General features: G+C 59.2%; 1 protein-coding gene across 1 annotated transcript; it reads left to right on the top strand.

Moving 5' to 3' along the window:
- The first annotated feature begins 8,815 nt into the window (after nucleotides 1-8,815).
- Nucleotides 8,816-20,928, top strand: FAM78A (family with sequence similarity 78 member A). Its single transcript, XM_081150505.1, has 2 exons — nucleotides 8,816-9,281; nucleotides 17,974-20,928. The coding sequence occupies exons 1-2, from the start codon at nucleotides 8,959-8,961 to the stop codon at nucleotides 18,500-18,502; spliced, it is 852 nt and encodes a 283-aa protein (XP_081006631.1). The 5' UTR covers nucleotides 8,816-8,958; the 3' UTR covers nucleotides 18,503-20,928.
- The last annotated feature ends 6,024 nt before the right edge of the window (nucleotides 20,929-26,952 follow it).

Raw genomic sequence — 26,952 nt, 5'->3', positions numbered from 1 at the left:
GTAATTTTACCAATAGCCTTATTTTTTTCTTATTATCAAAATGTTACATGCTTGCTGCAATAAATTCAATAAATACAGATAATATAAGTGGAAACCTACTGCCCAGAGATGAACTCTGTTCACACGAGATGGTCAGGTTATAAAGGGAGTCTCACTTGTCTCATTTCCAATTATTGAAATATTTTATGACCACCAGGTATTACTTTAATAACCAGAAATAATACATTAAACAAATGGTATCTATGTATATCATATATATATACACACACACATAAAATACACATTTAAAAATATGATTGTATTATATGCCCTTTTAAAAAATCAACCTACCATTTTTATTTAACAAATATAACCTGGCCATATTTCCATGACAACCCATCATTTTTCAATGGCGGTTTGTCATTTTGTTATGTGGATGGGCCGAAGTTTATGTAAGCGACCCTCTGTTATTGGACATGTAGGTTGTTTCCGTTTCGTGACTGTTCGGCACTATTCTGGCATAGCCACCCTCGTGCCTACGTCCCTGTGCACTAAAGCAGAACGTAAACAAGTGTGAAGTCAAACATCGGGCTCAGATGCACCCGCGGTCTGAGGGCCAGCCTGAGCCACCCGCTGCGGTGCCCAGACCTGGGAGAGCATGGCCGGTCTGGAGGTGCTTCTAGCTGACAGGGCAAGTCCGCCTGCACTTTTCCCACGTTTGAGAAGATGAAGAGCATGCGAGGGTGGCGACAGCTCCTGCGAGGCCGCACAGCTGGTGGAGGCCAGAGCTGGGATGTGGGCTAGCTGGTCCCTGTGGCTCTGAGCCTGCAGCGAGCTGTCTTCCATGTGTCTCACCGCTTCTCTGGTCCTTGCCGGCTTGTCGCTCATCTGTCACTCACCCCCTTACTCATGGAACACTTTTTTGAAAATATGTTTTTATTGATTTCAGAGAGAGGAAGGTAGAGGGAGAGAGAGAGAAACATCAACGATGAGAGAGAGTCATGGACTGGTTGCCTCCTGCGCGCCCCCTACTGGGGATCGAGCTCTGGTTACTGGGTTTTGGCCGCAACGCAGGCATGTGCCCTGACCCGGAATTGAACCAGGATTCGTGGGTCCACATTCAACCACTCAGCCAACCAGGCAGGCTCATGGCACATTTTAATTTTATTTATTTATATATTTCTTCTTTTCTTTTTGTTTCAGAGAGAGTGGAAGGTAAAGAGAGAGAGAGAAATGATGTGGGAGAGACACATTGATCGGCTGCCTCCCACACGAGCTCCGATCAGGGCCGGGGATCGAGCCTGCAACCGAGGTACGTGCCCTTGGCCGGAATCGAATCCCGGACCCTTCAGTCAGAGGGCTGATGCTCTAACCACTGAGCCAAACTGGCCAGGGCATCATGGGACATTTTTAAAGGTTTGCTGTGTGCCAAGCCCCAGGCGATGACCAGTGGGAAGTGCGAAGATGACTGGGGTGGCACTATGCCTGCAGACCACCTGTCTGCTTCCCCCCACCCCCGGACTATTGCCCCACCTGGCCCCTGGCCCGCACAGCCTCCCTGTTCTCGCGTAGTCCATCGCTAGAGGGGGCGCAGTGGGGGGTTTAGCTGACTTGCCAGGTAAGAGGCAGGCCAGGAGTCAGGCTCCGGTCTCAGCCTAAAGCCCTTGTCCCTAACCACTTGGATACACTGCCTCTTACTTGAGAGCTGGAGAGGTTTTCCAACAGCTTCTGGGACCCAGAGCAGTTTGTACACTGTAGACACTTGTAAAGATTTGTTGTCTTTAAATGTGCCAGACTCGGCTCAGTGCGTGTCCCTTCACTATCACAGCAACCGCACAGATGGGCTTTGGGTCCCCGCTGCACAAACTCGAACACCAAAGCTCGGGGGGAGGGGGGGCAGAGAGATTCTATCCAGGCAACGGAGTGACCCAGTGTGGTGCCCTGGGACTCAAATATCACCCCAACGTCCCTTACCCTCGTCTGCTCTTTTCCTTGGCCTTCATCCTTTGTAACGGGCTCCACACTCATCCCCCGTGTGCTCACGGCTGTGCCTTCCTTGTAGACTGTCGACCGATGGGCAGGGACTGTCGTCTGTTTGCTCCCTTTTGGGCCGAGGGGCGCAGGGGCCCAGGCAGTGCCTGGCACACAGCAGGTGCTCAATAAACATTTGTTGAATGAATGGCTGTCTGACTCTGGAGTCTGGTTTCTAATCTACTACACACCTTGGCATCAAGGACCCACTGCCAAGAGGAGGCCGGTTATTTGGGGCGATGGTCCCAGAAAGGAAGGGGAGGGGAGGGGGTGAGCCGCTCCACTCCGGCCCGGGGGAGACGCACAGCCGGAGGGGACAGGAGGGAGGGACTGCGCGGGGTGCCCCACCAGGATGGGGAGGGAGCCCTGAGAGAGCGTTTCCACCACCGCCTCCCCACCCCAGGCTCCCTCCCCGATCGCTTTCTCAGTTCTCATTTCTAAGGCTGCTCTTGGGTTATTTCGGTCGGGAAACCTGATCCTTGCCGGGTTTATTTTAGCACCTTGGAGAACTCCCAGTGCCGCACCCCGCCGCGCCCAGCCTGCCACTGCCTGCCTCCCTCCCTCCCCCGCAGGGTGCGCGGGGTGGGGGCTCGGCCACCGTCCTCCCGCCCGCACACGGGCCCGCACCCCCACGATGGGGGGCAGGAGGGTGGGCCCCACCCCCGGGCACTCCAGCTCCTGCTGGGGGGGGTACGAGGCCCGAGGGGAGGGCGTTTCCCCTTCAGAACCGTAGTTCTGGAGGCTCAGCTGGGGAAGCTGGGCCCGAGGGACAGAGCCCCGAGGGTGCCAGGGGCGGGCGCCCCGGTAGGGACCGCCCAGCAACCAGGCTGGGACAAGCCACCCCCGCCGCTCTTACCGACCTGACTTGGCCGCGGGAATCTCCATCCAGCAGGCACCTTAAAGACCCTCCAGTCCGAACACACCACCAACACGCCTGCATGCACAGACGCAGACGCGCACACTCACACACGCTCACACACGCTCACGTTACACCTACGCACACCCACAGACGGGCTCGCCTACGGTCACATCACACACGTCCGCACATCCGCGTGGACACAGGCTCACCCTTACCCACCGGCACACGCGCATATACACCCTCGGGGACACACACCGTCAGGCACACTCATACCACACCCACACGCCACACACACGCTCCCATAGCCAGAGCACACTCGAACGCATCCTGTCACTCACGATGCACACACAATATACACCCACATCACTTATGGTCACTCACACCCTTGCACACCTCACCCACACTCCCACATGGACACACACGCATCCGCCCTCACAGACACACAGACACACACGCGTGGGTACATGCACTTACTTGGACATACTCCACACAGTTACACACAACTGTCAACTGTCGCACACACCCTCGCACACAGAGACACAACTCACACACACACACTCACACCATCATTCACTTACACACGTACATTCACTCTACCCTCCTCTAACACGCTCACTCACACACACACCCCCCGGACCGGGCATCCGTCACCTGCCTGTCCCCGAGCTCAGTCCTGGTCACATGTATATGAAAACAGCAGACTCATACACGTGCCGACTAGCAGCAATCGATGCTCACCCATAACCATCTGAGCACGAGTTTGGACCTATTTATTATTTATGCTAATTAATACCTCTATTCATCATTCCCGAGTTACCCCTTGACGTCTCTCTGGCCCATGGAGATGCAGGCGCCTCGGGGACCACGCTTGTCTTCTGCCCTGGCCCTGGCTGTGTCCCTGGTGTCTTCTGAGCGCCCAGCACAGGTGTCCAGTCAATTAGGGGAAATGCTGGGGTTGGGGGACCTTGTCCTCCCACCGACCACCCTCTGAGCTCCCGAGTTGCTGCACTGAGGAGCTCACTGTCTCTGGGGAGGGGTTGGGGCTGTGCACCCTGACCCCTCCTCTCCCTCATTCACTGGTGAGGTCACAGCAGAGGAGTCTGGGGGGCCTGTGGCCTGGGGGAGGGGAAGGGGTCCAGGGGACACTGTAGGTGTCCTTGTGGTGTTGGGCACCGCTCAGACAGAGGTCTCTTCCTCTGTTCTGCAGACGCCAGCACTTCACACGCATATGGATGCGTCCTGGGCCTTCCATAGATGCTGAGGCAGCCGTGGGTCTGTGCCCAGCACCCACAGAGCTCCGGGAAATGCTGAGCAAGAAGGGCTGTGTGGGGAGGCAGGAGGCCGGGGGAGGGGGGAGAGCCGAGAGCTGGGGAAGCAGTCAGGACCTCGGAGGGCCCCTCAGGAGCTGGGCCAGGGGATGCACGCGTGAGCTGAGCCCTTTCAGACCCTCTCCCTGTCAGGGCTGCTCGGGGAAGGCCGGTCCTTAGCTCAGAGCCAGGCCGACAGGCCCACGGCCACTGGGGTCAAGGTGAAAGATACAGGAGACAATGGTCGCTCAGGCAGCTCCTAACACACAGTGAGGACTCTATCATCATCATCACAAACCCAGGCCGAGCCCAGGGCCACGGGGAGTAACATCACTTCCAACCGGCATCCAGGGGACCGTCCCCAGGAAATCATCTGCAGGGCCTTGGACACTTAGTGAGCAGGTTAGGGCCCTGGCCACTGTCCTTTCCAATGTCAAATCAGAAAGACGTGCAGCTCGGCACATGTTCACGGAGCACTCATGACCTTGTCACCAGGACAGTGTCCCTGCCATCGGGGGCTTCCTGGCTAGTGAGGTCTGCTCTGTTCCAGGCACTGGGGCTGATGGTGCTGGGAGATGAGAGGGACACCCCAAAAGTTAATGCCTCAGCTGTATGCAAACTGGATAGCCTAATAATCATCTGATGACAGAGGAGGCGTGGATGGCTGTGTGCTTCCCAAGGGGTAGAATGTTTTGTGGAGGCCACGAGTGCAAGGCAGGGAGAGGCTGCTCTGGGTTAAGAGGTCAGGGAGAGCTTCTTCCTGGAAACGGAAATTTACTTGGGACCTTAGGAGACCTGCGCTGTCTGGGGTGCTACCTTCTGGCAGTAAGCAGGGCATGAGGGGCACCCTGCCTTGGTCTCAGTCGTGGGACTAGCTGAACTGGAAAGGGACAAGCCCTCACTAGGCTGGGTGAGGGCCCATGGCAGTGAGCAGGGTGAGGGCAGGGGTGCAGCTGGGCATAACAAGACACTTCCTGTAGCCTGAGCTGGTCCTGGTATTTGATGGATCACTCAACCTGCTGATCATTCATCGAAGAAGAGACCTCAACGTGGCGAGTGTTAGGTGGGCCAGGTACAGAAACCCAGATATAGAAATTTGGGTACAGAAACTCACCAGGGCGGAAGCCCCGGATGCCTAGCAAGGGGAAAAGCTGGGAAAACAAGAACTTTGTCCCCAGGGTGACCTGTCCTCCCCCAGCATCCCGCTGGTCTTGCATTTTAGACCCCCTGAGCGTTTCCTCCCTAAAGATAACATCTAGGCCTCAGTTGTATTTCAGCTCCAGGCCCAGAAATGCAGCAAAACCAGACAAGTGGTGCCGTGGCTGCCTCAGGACCAGCTACATTGACAAACGACCCTGCCCTGGCACCCACTGATCAGTGGAGACCACGACCCTGAAAGAGCACAGCTGGAAAGCTGATATTCTATTGAGACAATCCTCTGAGACCTCCCCTAAGACTTCCACCTGCAAGAAAGAGATAAATATGCTCAGGACAAAGGACCCAGAGTGCGCTCCCCACTAGGGGAGCCACCAGCGCCATCTCCATCCCCCTTCTTCCCTCCGAGGGGGCCCCAGGGACTTGCAACCAGGGGAGCAATGGGCAGGGGCAGCTTGTCCGGGCTTACCCCCTGAACCTGTCTCCTAGGCCCCCTTCTCTCTCTCTGACTTCTCAGTGAGCCAACACCGCTCAGCCTAGGCTCTCCTGTTTCACTGTCCCAAGTATATTTTTGCTGCCATCATGGACCCAATACCCTTTGGCTCAGTGCTGTGTAGCCCTTCCCTTTGGATATCCCCATTCCCCATCCTGTTTTCCTTAAATAAATTCAATTTTTTAAAAAAAATTCTCACCTGAGGATATTTTTCCATGGCTTTTTCAGGAAGAGTGGAAGGAGAGAGAGAGAAACATCGATGTGAGAGACACACATCGGTTCGCTGCCTCCCGCTCATGTACTGACCAGAGCCGGGGATCGAGCTTGCAACCAAGGCACATACCCTTGGCCGGAATTGAACGGGGGACCCTTTAGTCTGAGGGCCGACCCTCTAACCACTGAGCCAAACCGGGCAGGGCAATTCAATTTTTCTTTACCATCGCAGATAGCTATTTAGCCTGCCAGAGCACCACCGGCCTTACCCTTCCGGCCGGAATCCCCCGCCTCTGGCCACTGTCCTCGCTGGCGCTCACTGGGAATGGCCGGAACCGCCTGCCCTGTGCCCAGCTGCGGGCACCTTTGGAAGTCAGAGTCCTGGGGGAAGGACACAGCTCTCATGTGGCTGCGAGGTTTTCTGATGTCCCAAACCACCTGGGTGGTTGCAAGGGGAAGGTAAGGCTAATGGCCTGAGGGTGCTTAGAGGGGTTCACAGCTATCCCTGGCCCCTAGACCACGTCCAGGTTCAAACCCCTTTTGAACCTCTGTACTCAGACCACCAGGTCCCAGGCTCAGCCAGGACACATGCCCAAGAAGGGGCCTTGGGCAAGTCCCTTCTCCCAGCTTTGGATTCCTGCTCCCTGAAATGCACAAAATAGGTTTCCTACACAGGGGCGCTGAGGGCGGCGGGGATGAAGTTGTACAGCACCTGTCCCAGTTGGGACCCAACAGGCCTGACCACCTGTCAGGTGCCCAGAGGGAGCAACACAGGGACGCTTTCCCCAAACTTATCCACCCCGACCTGCCCAGCCCTGGAGCCTCCGGGAGCGCAGGCCCAGGAGTATCAGGGCAGGGCCGCCGCTCCCCGCGCGCCCCGAGCCCCGGAAAGCCCGCGAGTTCAAAGGGCATCGGGAGCAGCCCCCCGGGGCCCGGGACGCGAGCGGAACTACAGTCCCCACAAGGCCCCGGGCTCGCCGAGAGGAAATGTCGTTCGTGCGAGAAGAGGCGCCGCGCTCCCCGCAGCTGCAGGGAGAGGGCGAGAGGGGCGGGGGCGGGTTACCAGGCGCAGGGCGGGCGGGCGGCGCGCGGAGCGAGGGTGGAGAGCTGGGCGGGCGGCGGGGAGGAGGCGGCGCTCGCCGCCGCCGCGGCCGCCTGCGGACCTGCATCCCCGCGGGGCGGGCGCGCGGCGGTGCCTGCGTGCGCTGCGCTCCGGCCGGCGGGCTGCGGGCGGGCGCGGGGCCGGGCGGGCGCAGGGGCTGAGTTTCTGCAAAGTTTGACCTGGTTGTCTTTCCGATGCTGCCGCAGCGCGAGGCGGCGCGGGGCGCGCCGGGCGGCTGCGGCGCGGCGGCGGCGGGGCTGAGCGGCGACCGCGCGCTCACCATGATCATAAAATAAAGGAGGCGCGCGGGGTGGGGGCGAGAGAGCCCCGAGCCTCAGCCCGCCGCCCCCGGCCGCCCCCAGCATCCCCGAGCTAGGAGGACGTGGGGGCCGGGGCGTTCCACGCCGGCCCCAGACCCCAGTAGAGCCAAAGGACACACTGCCCGGGGAGGCGGGTCGGGGCGCCCCGAGGCCGGGCCCGCGTCCGGGTCAGGGGCGGCCGAGGGCGGCGGCCGGGGCTCGCGGATTGGCCCGAGGGGCAGGTGAGTCGCCCGCGCCGCCGGGTGGGGGCGTGCGCGCCAAAGTTCCCCAGCGGCCGCCAGCGCGTCCAGCGCGCGGGGATTCGGGGCCACTCGCGGCCGACGAGGGGGGTGGGGACCGAAGCGCCCGATGCGGCGGGGCTAGGGCACTGGGGTCCCGGCCCGGGAAGGGGCGCGCTCCCTTTCGCACCGGCCCGCGGGGGTGGCCCCGGGGCTCCCAGGGAGCCGGAGGGACCCGGCCGGGGACGCGGAGCCGGCGGCAGGCGGCGGGCGCAGCGCCAGGACTGGCAAGTCCACGCGGCCCGCTGCGGTGCTAGCCCGTCGCCCCTCCCCAGCCCCGTCCTCGGGCCGGGCCGGTGTCAGCGGAGATGTCACGGGCGGCGATTGTTCGCTGGTGCGCGCGGCGGTGCGGCCGCCACTGACGGGGCGGGCGCGCGGGGTGGGGGTGGGGTGGGGGCGCCTCCTCCGGGGAGACCGCCCAGAGCTGCGCTGTCAGCTCCGCGGCCCGCGCGCCCCGTGCACACGCGTCGTCGCCCTCCGCGCCCCCCGCGGCAAAGTTGGGCTCAACTTCGAGGCGGGCCTTGACGCCCCGTCCCTTCCACCTCCCTCCAGGTCCTCGGCCAGCGAGGCGGCGGCTCGAGCGCAGCCCGGGAGCCTCGCACCGCCGGCGGCGGCGACCCGCCCGCCAGGGAGCGCCGCCCGGGACCCGCGCCGCGCCCTCCGCGCTCCCCGGGACCTCGCCGGCGCCAAGGCCGTGCGCTCGCCTCCGGGAGGCCGCGGGCCGGCGCTCGCCTCGGGGGAGCTGGGACCTCCGCCGGCCGGACAGAGGCTGCGCTTCCATTGACCCTGCCCGGCGGGGCTCGGGCCGGGCGCGCGCGGAACCGGGCGGGACGCCGCGGCCCCGTCCCCGTGGATGCGTCTGCGGGCGGCCGCGCGTCCCCCGAGGCTCCAGGGAGCGGCCGGGCGCCGCGTCCCCCGCGCGTGAGCACAGGGCGGCTGGATGCCGGAGCACCATGCTTATCCGCTGACATCCAAACTTTTCCTTTTTTTTAACCCAAAGAGTATCGGTGATTTTTGTCCACTGCTAGCAGAAGAAGAGAGACCTCAGGCCCCTTGGAATGCAGCAAAACCCTTATTTATAAACGGGCCCTGAGGTCGTGATATGCAAACGCCCCCCGCCCCCCCATCGGTGAATTTTCTATCCTATGGATATCGGTCCTGAGATTTGAAATCGGAGAGCACCCCCTGTCTGCGCTGGGTCCGGCCGCCTCGGTCCTTTCAATGCCCAGTTTCCTCTGGGACTGCTGGCCTTCCCTGGAGATCAGAGCGGTGCTGTGTGCCATGGGCTGCATCCAGAGCATCGGCGGCAAAGCCAGAGTCTTCCGGGAAGGCATCACGGTGATCGACGTGAAGGCCTCCATCGACCCCGTGCCCACCAGCATCGACGAGTCCTCCAGCGTGGTGCTCCGCTACCGGACGCCCCACTTCCGTGCCTCTGCCCAGGTGGTCATGCCGCCGATCCCCAAGAAGGAGACCTGGGTAGTGGGCTGGATCCAGGCGTGCAGCCACATGGAGTTCTACAACCAGTATGGGGAGCAGGGCATGTGAGTACTGCTCAGGAGCAAGCTTAAGCTTAAGGGGTGGGGGTGGGGGGCTTGGAGGCCTGGGGTAGGGGGGTCAGGGCCTCGCCAGGGGCAGAGGGAAGCTTTGGGCATGTACGGAAGTGGGTCTCTGAGACCTCCTTGGCCACATGACCTCCTGGATGGAGGGTTTGCCTGTTGGTTCAGGTGAGGTCATGGCTCTAGGACCTCCTTTCCCACTGTCCCTGAGGTTCCCGTGCCCTTCCCTGCAAGGCGCTGAGAAAGCAGAGGGGACCTGGCCAGGTGGCTCAGTCGCTTAGACAGTCGTCCCGACACGCCAAGGTTGTGGGTTCAATCCCTGGTCAGGGCACATACAAGAAGCAGCTAATGATGGATACATAAGTGGAACAACAAATTGAGGTTTCCCTCCCTCTCTCTCTCTCTCTTCCTGTCTCTCTAAAATCAATAAATAAAATTTAAAAAAAGAAAGAAAGCAGAGGAATATCCCATCATGTGCCTCTTTGGCACAACAAGGCTGCTGCCTGGATCACCCGAGAGGCCGCTGCGTGGCCCCCGGCTCAGGCCCCTGCGAGCCCACGTGGCGGGCTCTCAGGAAGCGGCCGGGGGCCCTGAAGCCACCTGAGTTATCTGCTGTGCGGCTGCACCTGAACTTGTCCTGCGTTTTCAGGTGCACCTCAGGTTTGGGGGGAATGCTTTCCTGTTCCCGGTGCTGGTGTGCTTGAGAGGACAGCTAGTTTTAGAGGCCCAAACCGGGTGGCGTAGTGTTTTTCTCTCCGAGGAAGGAGGCCACTTACATGGACATCAGTGTCAGTGTCCAGAAGGCTCCCCTGGGGCCCTGACAGCCGAGAGGAGCCCTCTGGCCCCTTCTCTCCAGCCTGGTCTTCAGGATGTTCTCAGGACAATGTAAATCTCAGTGCAGGACACTGAGACCCAGGGTCTTCTTTACTGTCATGTTCCCTGATCCCAGAGATGGTCCTCTTGGGTGTGGGGAGAGCAGTGGTAGGTTTACCTCGAAGGGCCACCCTGAGACAGGGCAGTGAAAACAGCCATTTCTGGGGCACTGGGACCTTTCCGAGGGAGCAGGCATGGACACTCTCCCGTGGCCCCTCTCTCAATGTCCCTTCTGTGCAGCATCCTGGGTCTGCAAGGAAGGAACAGAGTTCCCCCAGGAGTAGGAGTTTCCCCCAAATTGGGAACATCCTGGGCCACCTGAAATTCAAGGGGGGTAAGGAGGGGATGGAGGTTGAGGGGACACCAAATGTTAAGACTCCTCCACCAGTAACTCTGAAGTTATAAGGGAAACAGGAGGATCATGGTAAAACTTAAAACGAGGGTTGTAACCGTGATCGCCCCGAAGAGGCGCGCGTGCGGCCCACCTAGACGCGCTTCGGCTCCTCCATCAACCTGGTTTCCACGCCCAAGCCCTTTAATTCCCCAAAGCGGCTCTTAATCCGGGACGGAGGCTACTGCCCATTCCAAAAGGGAAACATGAGTCTTAGTTATTTGGTGTGAACTTTTCCTAAGAAGCTTTAAGCTCCAAGCCTTCCCGGGCTTTGCGAGGCATCTGGGACAACTGGCAAGACACAAAGGTTTTGCTAGGGCCCCAGGCTGAGTTCTGGGGTAGGATGGGCAGGGGTCCTTCAACGGGAAGATGGGAGCACCAGGGGGAAGAAACCTGGGGAGGGGGAAAGAGGCTGCTTTGCAATGAGATGGATGTGATGTTCGGTGGGGAGGGGGCAGGCCTGGCTCGGAGCCTCGGCCTTCCCATCTGTGCACGGGGTTTCCAGTCTTCGAGGCCTTGTGCTCCATGCGGTGGTGGCTCCGGCCACATCCAGACACTCGCTGGAGGCAGGCCTGAGTCAGGAGACCCGAGACGACCTTTCTCTTTCTGTGCCAGTCCTCGCTCCCTGGTCAGGGGAGCCCAGGGCACACCTAGACTACTGCAGTCAAGCAGACCTGGGCCGGAGGCCAGGCTCTGCCACTTTCCAGGGTGTGACCTGAGCCACTCTGACCCTTGGTTTCCTCCTCTGCAGACCGAGGTGTCCCAGTGCTTGCGCCACGGCTGATTGCGAGAATGATGGGGACCTCTGTCGGGCAGTGGGCACGGGGCCAAGCCCACGGTAAAATACTCAATGCGAGCGGCCTGCTCCTTTAGCCCGTTGTTACCGTGCTGCCCCTTCCCCGGCGGGGAGGGAGCCACCGAATCTGTAATGACTGAGTCGAGAATCGCAGCCGAAGCTTCAGAGTTCCGACCCGTGTAAACGACTCCTGTGATGAATTTTATTATCCCTGGCCCAGGCCTTCTTCTTTTCACACAGGGCAACTCCCTGGCTTTAAAAAATGTGAAAATACTGTAAGTGATGAACGATGGAGTTTTGGAGGGGCTGAAGGCTGGTTTCCTTGCTGTCCACCTCCTTCCCTTGGTTCCATGCCCTTCTTGGGACACCTCTGTGGGCACAGGAACCTCTGTGTCCGAGTCCCATTCTCCTGGGTTCCTAATCCCAGTTGGGAGGGGACCAGCCCCAGAGAAAGGGCAGAGTTTGAGGCTCCCTACGAGGGTCCGTGTCCTTCGTGGGCTCAGGCCCTGGGGTCGGAATGACTGACCAGGGCTGGCCCTGGGTCCTTGGGAAGTCACCCCTGGGACCTTCAGTGTTGTCATCTGCCCGAACTCTCATAGACTGCTGTGAGGGTGCAGTGAGAGGACAGGTGTAGGTGACGGCCCGTGGCCGCCATGCCGAGTGGGAAGCTGATCGACTTGTTATTAATCAACAAGATCGTATTAGGAATTAACCGAACAGTGCGACTCCCCGGGACGGCTCCTCCCGTCGGCGGCCAGGGGGCTGTACTCAGCCGCTTCCCCGGACACAAGAAGGGCTGGGTTAGGAAGGGCCTGGGTGTGAGCGAGTGTGATGCTGCGGACCCCCCCCCCCCCAGCTTCCTTACCCAGCCTAGTCTTCACGTTCTTAAGCCCCGTGACAGGAAAACGTGTGAGGCGCTGGTGGGACTGACCGGAGACCTCCAGCTGCCCAGAACTGCCCCCGGGCTTTGCCCAGACCAGAGGCTGTGCTGTGCGTTGTAGGCCGTGGCCCAGCGTCCCTGGTCTCTACCTGCTTGATGCCAGCAGCCCCTAACCCCCTTCGTGACAACCCCAAATGCCTGCAGACGGTGGTGGTTGTCCCTGGGAGGGTGCGAAGCCACCCCGGGTTGAGAACCGCTGGACTAGACCCAGACGGTTTGAATCACTGAAATGAAACCCACACGCTGGACTTCAGTGGCCCGGGGAGGGCACAGCCCGGTGGCCGAGGTTAGGGCTTCCTTTCTTTCCAGATGGGCTTGTATCCAAAATATTCATTCCAAATATTTAACCGAAGCCCATAATACCCCCGACGTCATCCCTGCCTGGGGTTAATCTCTAATCCAAGGGAACGTCTGAGGACGACATTCTGGGTTTGGAACATCTGGAGCGGGACAGTAATGCGACTCACAGGCTGTAAGATGCGAGCTGCTCCGCGCCGGCTTGAGACGATGCTCTATGGTTTTGGGTCCAGCCCACACTGCTTTAAAAGCCACCCCCCCAAACGGTTGGAGACACCTGCCTGCACAGCCCCGTCCTCCGCAATTCCTCAGCCGCCACCTGTCAGCTGGCACCGCTTTCTAAGTGACGAGTTGCAGTTTCTTGCCTGTGTGGGAGACGCTTCACAATGTCCCTAGTTTGCCCTTCTCTGGGGCCCCCCTGGGAATCTGGCCCACGGCCAAGGCCAAGGCGCAGGCCCAGGTCTGTTTCTGGCTCCGGGTTCTGCCAGGCTTGGGGGTGAGGGGAGGAGAGCAGCAGGGTGTGGGTCCCAGCTCCGCCACTGACTGGTGCTGAGACCTCGGGCCAGTCTCTTAACCTTTCTGAGCCTCACTTTTCCCATCTAGGAATGGGGAGAACGGCCGTTCCCTTACGCAGGTGTTGTGGAGAGCCGGTGAGGGGAGGCATTGCGAGGACCTGGCAGGTGCCTAGTGCACCTGAAGGCTCGATACGTGGCAGCTCTCAATATCATAACTACTGATAATTAATTATTAATTAAGCAGGGCCCAGAGTCAGCATAAAGATTGCTACATTGTCGTCGTTGCTTCTGCCGTCTCTTCTCCTGGGTTGGGTTTCATGTACCGTCTACAGTGTGAGCGCCTTGGGGAATGCGACTTGTGAAGGTCTTTCCAGCCGGAAGGTCCCCGGAGTGACATCAGCTGCCTCAGGATTGTGAGGCTGAGAGGAAAGGGCTGGGCGGGCCGCAGGGGCCTGAGGCCTTGGGCTGGGGGGTGCTGGAGCTGCGCCGACCTGCAGAGACGCCCGGCTCCCTCTCCTCTCTGTTATTTCCCAAGGACCTCATCTGATGAGGAGGAGACAGGCCTGAAGCCACTTGCCCAAGGAAGCTTGCTCTGCTCCAGCGGGTCTGGGACAGGCCGGGAGGAATGGCCTCGGTGACCACGTGGCCGCTTCCTGCAGCCCAGGCCTGCGCCACGGGCCCTGCACAGAACAATTGAGGATGCTGCTTCCTCTCTTCAACCGGAAGGTGGCCTCCCCCATCTGCTGGGCCCTGGCAGAGGCAGGGGCGGTGGGGGTGGGAGAGGGAAGTCCTCGCTTCCAGGCTTTGGGGCGGGAGGAAGTGGCAAGGGACTGCCCAGCCAGAGAGAACTCCCCCAGGGCCAGCCCTGGCCAAGTGATCGCCCCAACCCTCACCTTCCGAGTGCCCCAAACAAAAGCTGGCTGTTCCTGGAGACGTGCGGGAAGGCACCCGGCAGCCGCCATAATCAGGGAAATGAATTAAACACGGAGATCCATTTTTTTGCCGATCGGGTGTGGGTGAAATGGGGGAGATCAGTAGGTGGACCTAGAGTGGCTCCCCTGGGGGGAAATGATCAGATTATAAATGGCATTTTTTAAAAAGTTGTAAAATGTGTAGGGTAGGAACCCATTTTCTATTAAAAAGACCTCACTGACAGTGGGACCGTGTGCTGCATGTATGCGAGGGAAGGTCTGGAAGGATGTTTACGGTGGGTAACCCCGGGGAGGGCAGCTCGGAAGAGAGGGCTTTCGTTTCTCACTCGAGACACTTGTCTACAGCTGGCGTTAAAAAAAAAAAAAAGCACAGCTTCTATCACTAAAACCTGAAACCGTGTGCACCGTCCATCTTTCCCCTCTCGTTAGGCCCAAGGCCCGGCCGTGGCCCGGGGGTGGAGGGGGCGTCGGGGCGGTAGTGGAGCTGTTTAGGGGAACCCAGGGGAGGAAGGGGACACCCACTGCAGCCCCTCCCTGGGAGCAGGCGCCTGTGACCCGTTTGGTGGGAGGGGCCGGCCCGGTGGGTGCCACGTGGGACAGAAATCAGGAAACCTGGGTCCCAGTCTGTTTGGGAGGAGCTCTTGGGCCTCAGTTTCTGTGAAATTGCAAAACTTAATAGAATTTGAACCTTTGCAAATTGTACAAAACTGTTTTCTTGAGGAGCAGGTGAGATAATCCCCGAGTGCCCGTGTGGCCTGGGCGAGGGCACAGACCAGTGCCGGCAGAAGAGCCTGGGCGGCTCGGGCGGCCCGGGGCCTGAGCCTCAAGTCCTTACCTGCGCCTGTGGTCCTCAGAGTGCCCAGCAGGCGCCGCGGGACGCATGTAAGCTTACGTGTCGTTTTAATTTAGAGCAACACGTTCACTCATATTAGAATATGTGTGTGTGTGTGTGTGTGTGTGTATGGCATATTTAACCTGTCATTTCAAAGGGGTTTCTTAGGAAAAGCTAAACTTAGTTGAGTTTTTTAAAAAGTGATTAATTTGAAGGCAAACAATATAGAAGATCTGTAGACAGGACCCCAGTGAAGAGAGACATGAAGTTTGCCCACTCTGCTGAGACCTGGTGGGCTGGGACAGGTGCAGTCAGAGGGCCCCGGCCAACACTCCCTGGGAGGGGGGAGCCCCCAGGGGTACGAAGGGTGGTCCATGCCGCAGAGAGAGCCCAGGCCCGGCTCACTGCCCCTGCCTGGCTCTGTCTGAAGTAGCCCAGGGTCACAGAAGGGCCTCCCACGCACACCTCTGGGCCAGGTCTCCCTGGTTTCCTTCGCCCTCGACTGAGAGGCCTTCCCACTGGGCCAGCTTGGACTGGTGGCTGGGCCTGGAGTCATGGGGTGACCATCCCCAGCCCTTGTGGGGGCCCTCAGCACAGCCTCACCCCTTCTCCAGCCTCCAGGGAAGGCCTTCCTGTAGCCCCTTCAGACTCACATTCTCAGTCGGGCGTGCTGCTCAGAGCCTGTGTGTGTGCGTGTGCGTGTGTTGAGGGTCAGTTGGAGGGTCTGTTGGGTAGGAGCTTCTGTGTGCGTGTGTGTATGTCTGTGTGTGTGTTGGGCAAGGGTCCCCTCTGGGGCTCCGGCCTGCCCACCGTCACTGATCCAGGCCACCAGCATTTATTGTGCCTGATTCTAGGCCAGGCACCAGCGTAAATCCTGGAGGTCTGGCCCCTGCCCTCCTGAGATCGTCAACAACGATCGTATGATTATTTAATCACCTGTGAATGTGCCAGGACGCAGCAGCACCAGGACTGAGGGTTAGGACGGGCTCCCCGGGGGACTCCAGAGCTGAGCCAGGAGTACATCTGACCAGCATGGGGGGCCGCTCCGCGCAGAAGGCCCCGAGGTGGGGGGGGGGCGTGGCCCGTTAGAGGAACTGAGAATGGCCCCTGGGTCTGCAGCCTGGGAGGGCGTGTGGGCGCAGGCACATGCAGGGGACCCAGGCTTCAACCGTATTGGCGCTAAGGGCCGTGGGGTCGCGCGGGTTTAACGGTTGGAGGAGGAACAGTGCGATGAGATGTGTTTTTAAAAGATCACTCAGGCTTCTGGGACGAGAGCACTGCAGGGGGCAGGGGGGAGGCTGGGAGGCCTGGAAGGGGTGAGGGGTCCAGCTCGAGTGAGGCCAAGGAGAAGGGGGGTGCCTGGAGGGCACAGGGGCCTCCACTGCCTCTGCGGACCAGGGCAGGACCTCAGTGGCCAGTGTCAGCGAGGGGTGCTCTGCAAACTCTTGGTGGGTGGTGGGTGGTGGGTGATGGGTGGGGACAGCAGACGGAACTGGGGTGTTGAGGGAAGCTGAGGGGTCTGTTTCAGACGCGATACAAGGGACCCCAGAAGGCATCTGAGGTGGGTGTCTAGCCTGGACTCGCCTGCTGTCCTTTGGGTTCCCACACCAACAAGGACCCAACACGGGGTCTGGAGAGGTTGTGGGGCAGGTGAGCCCAAAGCCTGTGACCCCCGGGCAGGAGCAGGCGTGTCTGCGCTTAGTCAAAGTCCCCCATCTGCAAACAGACCCGCGGTTGCGCACTTGTGGGCAGGCACGGTGCCGGCAGCCTTGCTTGCTTGCCCCCTTCGGTGGCATCTGAGAGTCAGAGCCTGTATTGTCCCCGCCGTGTAACAAGGCGAGCTCGGCTCCGTGTGTGCGGGGCCGGGGTCCGAGCTCACCCCGCCACCCCGTGGAGCGATGCACCGAGGGGCGACCAATGTCATCCCAGAACACAGGAAATCCCAGAGCATGGAACCCCCTCCTCCCAGAGCTCGTGGAGCCTGAAACCATAAGTGAGGTCAGGGCGGCTTCAGGCCCAATCAGGGCCGGCAAGTCCTAACCGCTGACACCTCCCTCAGATGGTTCCAGAAGCTTCCACGTGTCGCTGTTTACCGTGTACCGGGTAATATACATCACCCCATGTACTCATCCCCAAAGCCTTGCAAGGTGGGTCGGGTTATCCACAGTTAACTGATAACTGTTAACTCAAAGATTGGTGACTTGATCAGAGCCAGTAGCCAGACTGAGACTGGACCCAGGGCTGGTCTGTGTCCCCCAGAAGCTGTGCCCTTAACCTCACTCCCCCCACCTTGATGGGAACACGGGGACCAGAGCCAGCCCGAGGTGGCTGGTGATGATTTGAAAACGCGCCCTTGGCCCTGGTTCTGAGTCACAGCCCATGAGACACGCTGTCTGCCTGACTGAGCAGGGGCTGGGCATTGGGGGGTTGGGGGAGGAAAGGCATCGGGGAGCTTGGGGTCAGAGGCTGGGGGGGGGGAGAAAGAGAGAGAGGCTGGTCTGGTCTCAGGAAGTGAAAGGGGGCGAAGGAAGAGCACAGTTCCTTTTTCAAGTTTGCCTTCTGCCTTCTGAAACGTCTTTGCCAGCAAGAGGAGCCACTGTGAGCGGGCGGAGAGGGCGCCTCTGGAAACAGGCCTCTGCTGCTGTGGGTGGGAGGGTCTGGGAGATCTTGGGGACCGGGGGACACTTTAGAAACGTGAGGTCGTTTGAGCTGCTGCCCTGAGTCCCTCTGAGTTTGATGAACTTAAGGTCCTGGGCAGGAGATGGCCTACTAGACAGGTGTTACCCTACTATGTGATTTCCTTGCGCTCTCTTTTTTAAAATCCTCGCCTGAGGATACATTTTTTCCATTGCTTTTCAGAGAGAGAGAGAGAGAGAGAGTGAGCACCAGCGGTGGTTTCAGGGGGGAGACCGATTTGAGATGATGCCAGAGAACTGGATGGCTTTTAGTGGGGGATGACGTTGGGGGAGCCCCAGTTTACCTGCCGTGACGTTGGATGTCTGTGTACTGTCTGGCCCCCTGGGAGGTGAGCCCCGTGGGTGGAGGGGGCGCAGAATAGCCTGTGGGTGGCAGGCTGAGTAAACTGGCCTTCCTGCCCTCAGGTCCAGCTGGGAGCTCCCGGCCCTCCTGGAGGGCAAGATCGAGGCCATCAGTGACTCGGACGGGGTGAACTACCCCTGGTATGGCAATACCACGGAGACGTGCACCATCGTGGGCCCCACCAAGAGGGACTCCAAGTTCATCATCAGCATGAATGACAACTTTTACCCCAGCGTCACGTGGGCCGTGCCCGTCAGCGAGAGCAACGTGGCCAGACTGACCAACATCTACCGGGACCAGAGCTTCACCACGTGGCTGGTGGCCACCAACACCTCGACCAACGACATGATCATCCTGCAGACGCTGCACTGGCGCATGCAGCTCAGCATCGAGGTGAACCCCACGCGGCCCCTGGGCCAGCGCGCCCGGCTGCGGGAGCCCATCGCCCAGGACCAGCCCAAGATCCTGAGCAGGAACGAGCCCATCCCGCCCAGCGCCCTGGTCAAGCCCAATGCCAACGACGCTCAGGTTCTCATGTGGCGGCCCAAGTACGGGCCCCCGCTGGTGGTGATCCCGCCCAAGCACCGGTAACGGCCGGGGTGCCCCCCGGCCCAGACTCCGACGACGAGACCGCTCCGACAGCCCCACGTGGACGCCCTTCACCCAGCAAAATACAACCATTCTACCTTGTCCAGCGGGGTCTCACTGTGCGCATGCCCAGGACGGCCTCGCCCGCTCCCCTGGAGCCTGCTTCCTGCGGGGAGGGGGCCCGCCCGGGACAGACTCGCCCCACGTGCGCCCTCCAGGGTCACCTGGGGCCTCCTTTCCTCCCCTTTCCTCAGTTTCATTCTCTTGCAACAGACGCCCAGACACAACTGCTTTTCAGTCCCTTTTTTTTTAACGCCTCTTTATGAGGTTCGGGCGGGAGGAGGAGCCGGGAGGAGACAGGCCCGCTCCTGGGACCCCAGAGGCCCGCGGGCCCTCCCGCGCGGCTCCCCCTCCCCTCCTCACGCGGCCTTACCTAGACTTGCTTTGCCAAACTTTTGCCTTAAGCTGAATTTAAAGGAAAAACGCCGACACAGAGAAAGCAGGATCTCTTTTCTACCGGACTTTGCATCTGCTGGAGGTGAGGGAGGGGCTGGGTCAGGGACGAGAGAGAGAGACTAGGCTGAGCCCCTTTTCTGGGGTGTCTTGGGACAGGAACACAGGTTTAGACCTAAAACCAGCTGCTCATTCTTGCATTTCAGCAGAAACAAAACCACAGACAGCCGCTGCCTAAAGAGCCCCGGGTGGAGCCTCCCCCCTTCCCCGTACCTGGCCCCGTAGATCTGCCAGCGCGCGCTCCTCTCTCCCCAGCAGCCTCACCTGGCGGGTGGGTCTGGGGCAGGGAGGGTCCTGTGAGCTACAGGTGCAGCCCAGGAATTCCCGCCACCTGTCCTCCTCTCTCGGCTCTTCCTTCCCCTCCACTCTGCTCCCTGGAGGGCCAGCCCCATTGACCCAGCTTTAGTTCTAGTTCGAAGGTAAGAGGAGAGGCCGGCCCTCCTTTCCCTCCAGGCTCCTTCTCAGGGGACACCCCTCCCGGGCTCTGGGGGAGGCCGCAGGCAGGTCTGAGCGCACAGCGTTGGAGGTGGGGGCGGCCACGGAGGGCACCCAGGAGGGCTTTCCTGGACCCCCTGCTGCCTGGCCTCAAGGAAGCAAACCAGAGCCCAGGGTGTGGATTACGGGGGCCCAGGGTTAGGGGGCCCCAGAGCCACTGTGGAGGCTGGTCGGGGACAGCGTGGCCAGTCTCTGAGGGCCACCCTCCCTCGAGTCCTGGGCTCTCTGGAGCCCTGGGACTGGGTCCTGAGCAACGCCAAGCTTCCTTAGCCATGTCTGCCTTGAAGGCTGTTGGCAGGAGCTGGGGGGGACACCCCACTGAAGCCCCCTTCCTCCAAGCTTGCCAAACCCACAGCTACATCGCCCTGGCCCCGCATTCAAACTAGTAATAAGCACAGAAAACCGTCCAGTGAGAAAAACAATCCATTCTGCTGCACATGAGCCACTTGAAGGAGTCCCAGTGACAGCACCTAATCCTTGCTCTGCTCCGTTATCCTCGTGGTATTGTATTTATTTAGGGGTGCTTAACGTCCAGTCCCCCTTGCCTCACCCCCCCAGCCCTGCTCCTGACAGGCCCACAGCTATCTTGGGACAACTGGACTGCAGACAGCTTGGTGCTTGGGGACCCGTCAAGCCCAGGACTTTCCCCATGGAGGCCTCCGGGTCCCCGTGTGTGTAGGAGCCCTGCCTGCCACCCTAAAGTCCGGGGAGCCGTGGGCCCCAGCTCCCCCGTGGGGTGGGCCAGGAGGGAATGGGGTGATGGGACAAGCCCTGGCCTCCTGGTGGAGGGCCCTTCTCTGCACTCAGGTCTTTCTTGCACTACAACAGAGAATGGGCCCTGGCGGGGGGTCAGGATGCTGGCTCACAGCGGAGGGGTTCTTACTGGGGCAGAGGGTGGAAGCAGGAAAGTACAGGGGGGTCTTGAGCTGTTTGGGGGCAGAGTCCCCCCAGCTCAGACTTTGTGAATGGGAGCAAGCCTCCGGCGGGTCAGTGCTGTGCCCGCTTGGAGGGGAAGGACAGGCTCCGCTGCCTCCACCCGGGCCAGCTGCATGCCTGCCCCCAGCTCACCTTCCCCGCCCCAGGCCCCTCTGTGCCCATCTGGCCTTTCGGAAGACTCTGAGAGGCTGCAGGGCCAGCCAAGGACGCTGGACTTAGCCTGGGTCTGGTCCCTCCGCCTCTTCCCTCCTTTCAGGAGCACAGGCCTCAGGCTCCTGGCCAGGGTCCCAATCCCTCTGGTGCCCCCCCTTCCCCCCGTGTGGACACACTTGCCCAGCAATAGGACCATCCTTGGTCGTGGAGAGTACTGTGAAAACTAACCCGTGCACTTATCAGGAGGCACAAGACTCTCGAAGAAAATGTAAAATGAACTTTTAAAAAAACAAAAATATTCACAGAGAGAAATAAAGTGTAATTTTAAAGTAGGTCTGGCCAGAGTCTGGATGTTTCTGGGGTGGAGGTTCATTGTGGGGTTGACGGCTGGGGGAGTGAACGGCTGTGGGATCCTGTGGGTCTTGGTGCTCAGGGCTCAGGGAGACCCCAGGAGGAGGCCGGCCACCCTGTTGGTGCCTCCTCTGGAGGTCCGTGGGGCGCTACTCAAGGTCATTTGTGTGAGTTTGGGCGAGACATGGAGCCCTGCTTTTGTGGGGGACACCTCGTTCTCCGGGTAGCTGCCCCCCCCCAGCTGATGTGGTGGGAACACACCGTTCTCGGTGTCCAGGTGTTAATTCACTGAGCCCTCAGGATCCCCATTTCACAGATGCGGAGACTGAGGGAGAGCGGAACGGGAGATGCAGCCCAAGGCTGCGCATCTGGGAAGAGGCAGATCCAGGATTTGAACCCGGGCCTTGGAGCCCAAACACTGTGGAGTGTCCGTCCATCTGGTGCTCAGTACCGGTGACTGTTATTCGGCAGGCGCTGAGCCTCTGGCTCACTCCATCCTGGGCTCCTGGGGCAGGAAATACCTCTCTCCCGCCCCAGCCCCGGAAGCCTGCTGTGTGCCCAGGCAGTTCTGTTGCCCACAGCGAGTTGGGCTCATTCCCTCTGGGGAGGGGCTGCCGGTCAGCTGCAGACCGCAGGCTGGGCTGCGGGGGCAGGCGGGGGCCTCTGGGCACTGCCCGTCCGGCCCGGGCCGGGATGGGGCTCTCCTCCGGGTTTCCCATGCGGCAGGAACCCAGCCGCGCTCTGCATCCTGCCTCCCGGCCCGAGACACCGCAGCAGGAAATTGCATAACAGGCCCCGCTGGCCGCCCTCCACCCAGATGGCTCCTGGGTGGTGCAGTGCATGTGGCGGTTTGGCTTATGGCTGTGGAGTCGGCTCCTGAGCTCTGCCTGCGAGAGACCGTGGGGGGGTGTGTACACGCACGCATGTGCACGCGTGTGAGCAGAGAACCGGTGCAGGCCTAGCCCAGGGCAGGAGAGAGCTGAGCTGGGCCAGAGCAGGAGAGAGCCAAGTGGCTCGGGCACCCGACCTTCACGCAGCCACGACCTCCACACAGCTGAGCAAGGGTGTGAGGACAGCAGCTGCGTGTGGGGGTGACATTGGGTGGGAGGGGCCCATGCAGGGCAGGGGTTACGAGTGCAGAGGATTCCAAGGGGCATCCAGTCACAGTGGAAGCCCTGCAGCCTCTCAAGCTGATAGCAGGTTAAATTTAGAAGCCCCAGACTGGGACGAAACAGACACCAGACTCCAGTCAGCTGTCGCAGGAGCCCGGGCCGGGGAGAGCCTGCTATGGGGGGAGGGGAGGGCGGCCCACCTGCCCCAGGACGTCTGGGAGGAGCAGGTGCACCCTGAGCCCAGCCACAGCCTGCCCCCACCTCTAAAGTCAGTGGGTAGAGCCCAACTGCTGCTCTGGGCACACTCACTGTAGGTTAGCTTCTGAGGCCACAGGAAATCCCTTTTGGTCCAAGAAGGTGACAGTTTATTGGGAAGAGCAGAAAGGTGACGCTGGTGGCACTCCCAAGCCCTTGGACCTTGCCAGCAGCCCGGGGGCTCTTTCTGTCACCATCTCTCATGCCTGGGTGGCCCCACAGAAACTGTTTCCTGCCCACCTGAGGTCTGAGCATTTGATGAAGGCAACTGCGGAGGTAACAAGAGGCACTGTGCACCCACACTATTCAAACATGCCCCCCCTAAGTCACCAAACAACAGAGTCCTGCGAAGAGCGCGCCTGGCAGGGCCACGGCGCCTTCCGTCACGCCGAGCGGCACGCTTCCCTTTTCACAGGGAAGGAAACAGGCCCTCAGAGAGGTCGGAGGACTCGCTAAAGGTCACTCAGCTGGGAAGCTGCAGAGCTGGGCTTTCCAACAGCCACCTCCTGACTCTGCTCTGTCACTGCTGCCTCCACAACGCCACCCGGCCCCTCCACACCCCGATCCTCCCAGCTGCCTGCAGGCAGAAGGCCCCCAGCATGAAGCGCGAGAGCCCTCCCGGCCCTGGCCGACGGAAACCAGTGAACGCGAGAAAACGCCGTCTGAGCAAATGAGCTCCATCCCTGTGCCCGTGTCCAGACGGGCAAACCCACACGACAGGCATGGGGCCTGGAGGCTGCCGGCCCCCCATCCCTGTGAGTGAAGTGAGACGGGGTCAGTCCCTCCACCGGCCTGCGCCTCGATTCATATTTATGGTCCCTTCTAAACCGGCAGCCGGGGTGGCGCGGCCGGGTGTTTACAGCCCGGGCGCAGTCAGAAGCCCTGAGCTATTCTCGGCTGCCACTTGCCTTGTGGAGCGAGGCTGGGCTGGCCGCCTGACCTCGCACACTGCAGCTCCCTGACCCGCAAGCCAGGACACGCACGCCCAGCCCGCCCGCCCGTCAGACCCCGCAAAGGGCAGGGGCTGTGCCCGGCGTTAAACACGCACGCGGGGCTGAGAGTGAGGGCGCTGGGCCGGCGTTTCTGTCAGACCAGAGACTCCTCTCTCTCCGTAAGGCCTGAAGCCACTGTGACGTCCAGACGACGGCCCGGTTATCTAGGACTCTCAGCATCAACAAACACACGCCGAGTGCCAGCCAGCCAGTCGGACAAGGGTGTTTATTTTTCATAGCTTCACTGAGATACAGTCCACATGCCACACAACTCACCCACCCAGGGTACACAAGTCTCTGGGTCCCAGTAAATTCACAGTTGTGCAGCCATCACCACGGTCAATTTGGGGATATTGCCATCTCAACCCTCCCCCTAAAGGAAAATCCCCTGTACCCGTCAACACCCCAGCCCTCAGCAACCACCAAGCTGCTTTCTGTCTCTAGGAGGCCCCTCGCCTGGAGTTTCTGGGAGTGGGATCACAGACCTGCTGTTTCCAGCTTCTCTGGCTCAGCGCGCTGTCTCAGGGTAAATTTAATTTCTTTAATAGCTATAGGGCTATTCAGGTTATCTAGTTTTCATGAGTTTTGATAGTTTGTGTTTTCCAGGGGCTTTGTCTATTTAAGTTGCTGAATTTATTGGCATAAAGATATTCGTCGTATTTTAATTGTCTTTTTAACTCCTGAAGAATCTGTAGCGATGTCCTTCCTCATTCCCGACATTGGTAATTTGTCTTTTTATTTTTACTGATTGGTCCGTCTAGAGGTTTATTGCTTTAACTGATTTTCTCAGTTTTTGGTTTCATTCGTTTCTGCTCCAATCTTCACTATTTCCTTTCTCCTGTCTTAGGTTTCATTCCTTTCCTTTTTCTACCTTCTTAGCTAGCTTTCTTTTTTAAACGTAGGCATTTTAGTGCTATACATTTTCCTCTAGGTGCTGCTTTAGCAGCACAAAGTTCTGAGTGGTTGTCTTAATTTTTTGTTCAGTTAAAAACATATTTTCCAATTTCTTTTTAAAATCTTCTTTGAATCCTGAGTTGTACAGAAATGTGTTAGTTAGCTTCCAAATACTTGGGGATTTTCCAGATAGCTTTCTGTGATTGATTTCTAATTTAATTCCATTGTGGTCTGACTTGATTTTTTTCCGTATTTTGTCTGACTTGATTTTCAAATTTATTGAGGCTGTTTTATGACTTAGAATATGGTCTACTTTGATATCTGTGTACAATTGAAAAGAACATATGTTCCACTATGCAGGGTGGAGTATTCTATAAATGTCAATTAGGTCCGAGTTGGTGGAGTGTTCTTACTGATTTTCTGTTTATCACATCTATCAATAATCAGTTTTTATGGCACGGCTGAATGTGTGAAGATAAAATATTTACCACAAGCTGTAGATAATCTTCTTGACCAAGGAACATTGACTGCACAGGCCGACTGACCCATCAGGCATATCTTTTAAGCTGTAATGCTCTGAGAAAGATTTTACCTCTGGGCAGCTATCTCATTTGCTTTGGAGTTTAAACAGCTAACAGAGCACGTGACCCAGATCTTGCAACACACTCGTTGTAGCTGCTCGATTACAACCATATACTAATGAGCGCAAGGGTCACTCTGTGCAGTAAAAGAAAGATGGGTCAGGAATGAGAATCTTAGCATTCTGTTCTCATTCTGGTAAGTGATGATGACAACACTGGCTTCATATACAGTATCTCATTTAACCTCCAACAGAGCTAGATGAATGTAGTACCATTGCGAACCCTTTTTATACACACAATAGGCTCAGAGAGGTTAAGTGACTTGCCTGAGCTCACACAGCTAGGATGGGACCCAAGTCCAGGCACATCCATGGTCTTGACCAATAAACAATTTGAAGAAAGTGGCTGAGTCACTTTCTTCCCTTCCTTGGGTCTTCCTTCGGCCCTAAAACGCTGGGCTTCTTTGATTCCTGCACCAGCTGGTGTCGCCCCCCTGAACGTGCAGCTTATAGCCAGCAACATGCGCGGTGGGGAAAGGGCCTGTGCGAGCAGCACGTGGCTGGAACAGCCAGACCCCGGCCCACCAGGAGCAAGCATAAGGCGCAGGCTGTGGCCACGGTGGACTGGCGGGGGAGCCACAGGCAGGAAGTACGACATGTTGATAAATGCTTTTGGACGGTGACGCTGCTCCCACCATCTGGGGTGCTGGCCCCCACACAGTAGAGTCTGAGTACCACGCGGCTGCGACGTCTCAGAGATGATGTTTATTTCCAGAAGGCTCAAAATGAAAAACGAAGACCCTACAGACAAGAGCCAGGGGCCAGCCAGTCAGATGCCTGCAGCCTGGGTGGGGAGGAAGAGCCAGGCCTGGATTCAGCTCAGAGCGACTGTTGCCACTAGATAAGTAGAGCTTGGCCCCGTGGGCCCCGGGCAGGAGGGCCCGCTGGAGGCTTCAGGCTGCGCTGTCGAAGCACGTGGAGAGCCTTGCAACTTGATTTTAAGTTTCACTTCCCCATACTGGGGCACATGCTGGTTCCCTAAAACATCGTTCCCTAAAATACGGTTCCCTAAAGCATGGTTCCCTAAAGCATGGTTCCCTAAAACATGAAGAATGAAACTGAAAAGCAAACATTCCAGACTTGAGAATTCTAAATGCTGACAATACTGGCTGGTGACAATTATGCTGTTCCGTCAGCTCACAGGGCCCCTTCTCTCGCTGCAGCCAGTGACTCAAAATTCGGCACACCAGCCCTCCCTGCTTCCCCACTCACTCCCTCCGGACCTTCTCGGCCAGCTGGAGAGCTGGGGACGGTGAGGTTGGCAGGGGGTGCGAGCCAGGCACTGGCTGTTCTCTTCTCGCCTGCAGGGATAGGAACCTGTAGACAGGACAGGGGATGCAGTTGGTCCTCTCCCTGGGGCGTCCTGCACCCTCCTGGGCCAGATCTTCCAGCCTGAGGCCCTGCCCCTCCTCTGGGGGTCCTGGCCCTGAACTGAGTGCTGCTGCTCAGCTCTGGCACTGGGTGACAATACTGTGGGTGTGTCCTCAGGGCAGTGGGCACGGGCTCCTGTCCGCGTGGACTAAGCTGCTACAGCTCTGGTTCCTCTTTGTGCAGCCAGGGAAGTCACCTGTGAGCTGGCTGCGGCTGTGCCAGCCACTATCCTGCGCCCTGGGCATACCTGCCCTGTGAGCTGTGGCATCGCCCCGTTTTAGCTCGGGTCAGGTGGCATGATTGTTCCAGCCGTAAGTGTTGGAGGACAGCCTTGTCCCTAGGTCTGCGTCCAGTCTGTGTTCGTTGCCCACTGTGAGCCACAGACAGTGGCTCCGGCCGCAAGCTAGCACTTCCCTAGGCAGGTGAGAGCCGGAGGCCCATGTCGCGAGGTCACAAGGGCCAGCCCCTGGGCCTGGCTGTCGCTGGCCTTGCTGTGTGGCCCTGATGTGATGGGCTGGCTCCAAGCCCTTGAACCTTCTGTAACCACCCTACCCCACCCCTTGCCATCTCCTGCTGGGGTCTGGCTTCTGAAGAAGTCATTCTAGGGGGGCATTTATTCCACGCTCCTGCCTCTTGCTGTCCTGGCGCCGCCAGGGGCTGAGGGGAGTGAAGGCCGACGTGGTCCCGGTCCTCATGGAGTTGCCCGCTGGGCGGGGGGAGGCGCAGACTAGATGAACAAGC

This window comes from Miniopterus schreibersii, assembly GCF_964146895.1.
Source record: "Miniopterus schreibersii genome assembly, chromosome: 11".
Classification (NCBI taxonomy): Eukaryota; Metazoa; Chordata; class Mammalia; order Chiroptera; family Miniopteridae; genus Miniopterus; species Miniopterus schreibersii.
This window is presented reverse-complemented; position numbering and strand designations above follow the sequence as displayed.

What these genes read in the sequence shown, in the direction of transcription:
- FAM78A (XM_081150505.1), top strand. Translation starts at nt 8,959, where the DNA reads ATGCCCAGTTTCCTCTGGGACTGCTGGCCTTCCCTGGAGATCAGAGCG. An exon ending in CAGTATGGGGAGCAGGGCAT is followed by an intron (nt 9,282 to 17,973) that starts GTGAGTACTGCT and finishes TCCTGCCCTCAG; the next exon opens with GTCCAGCTGGGAGCTCCCGG.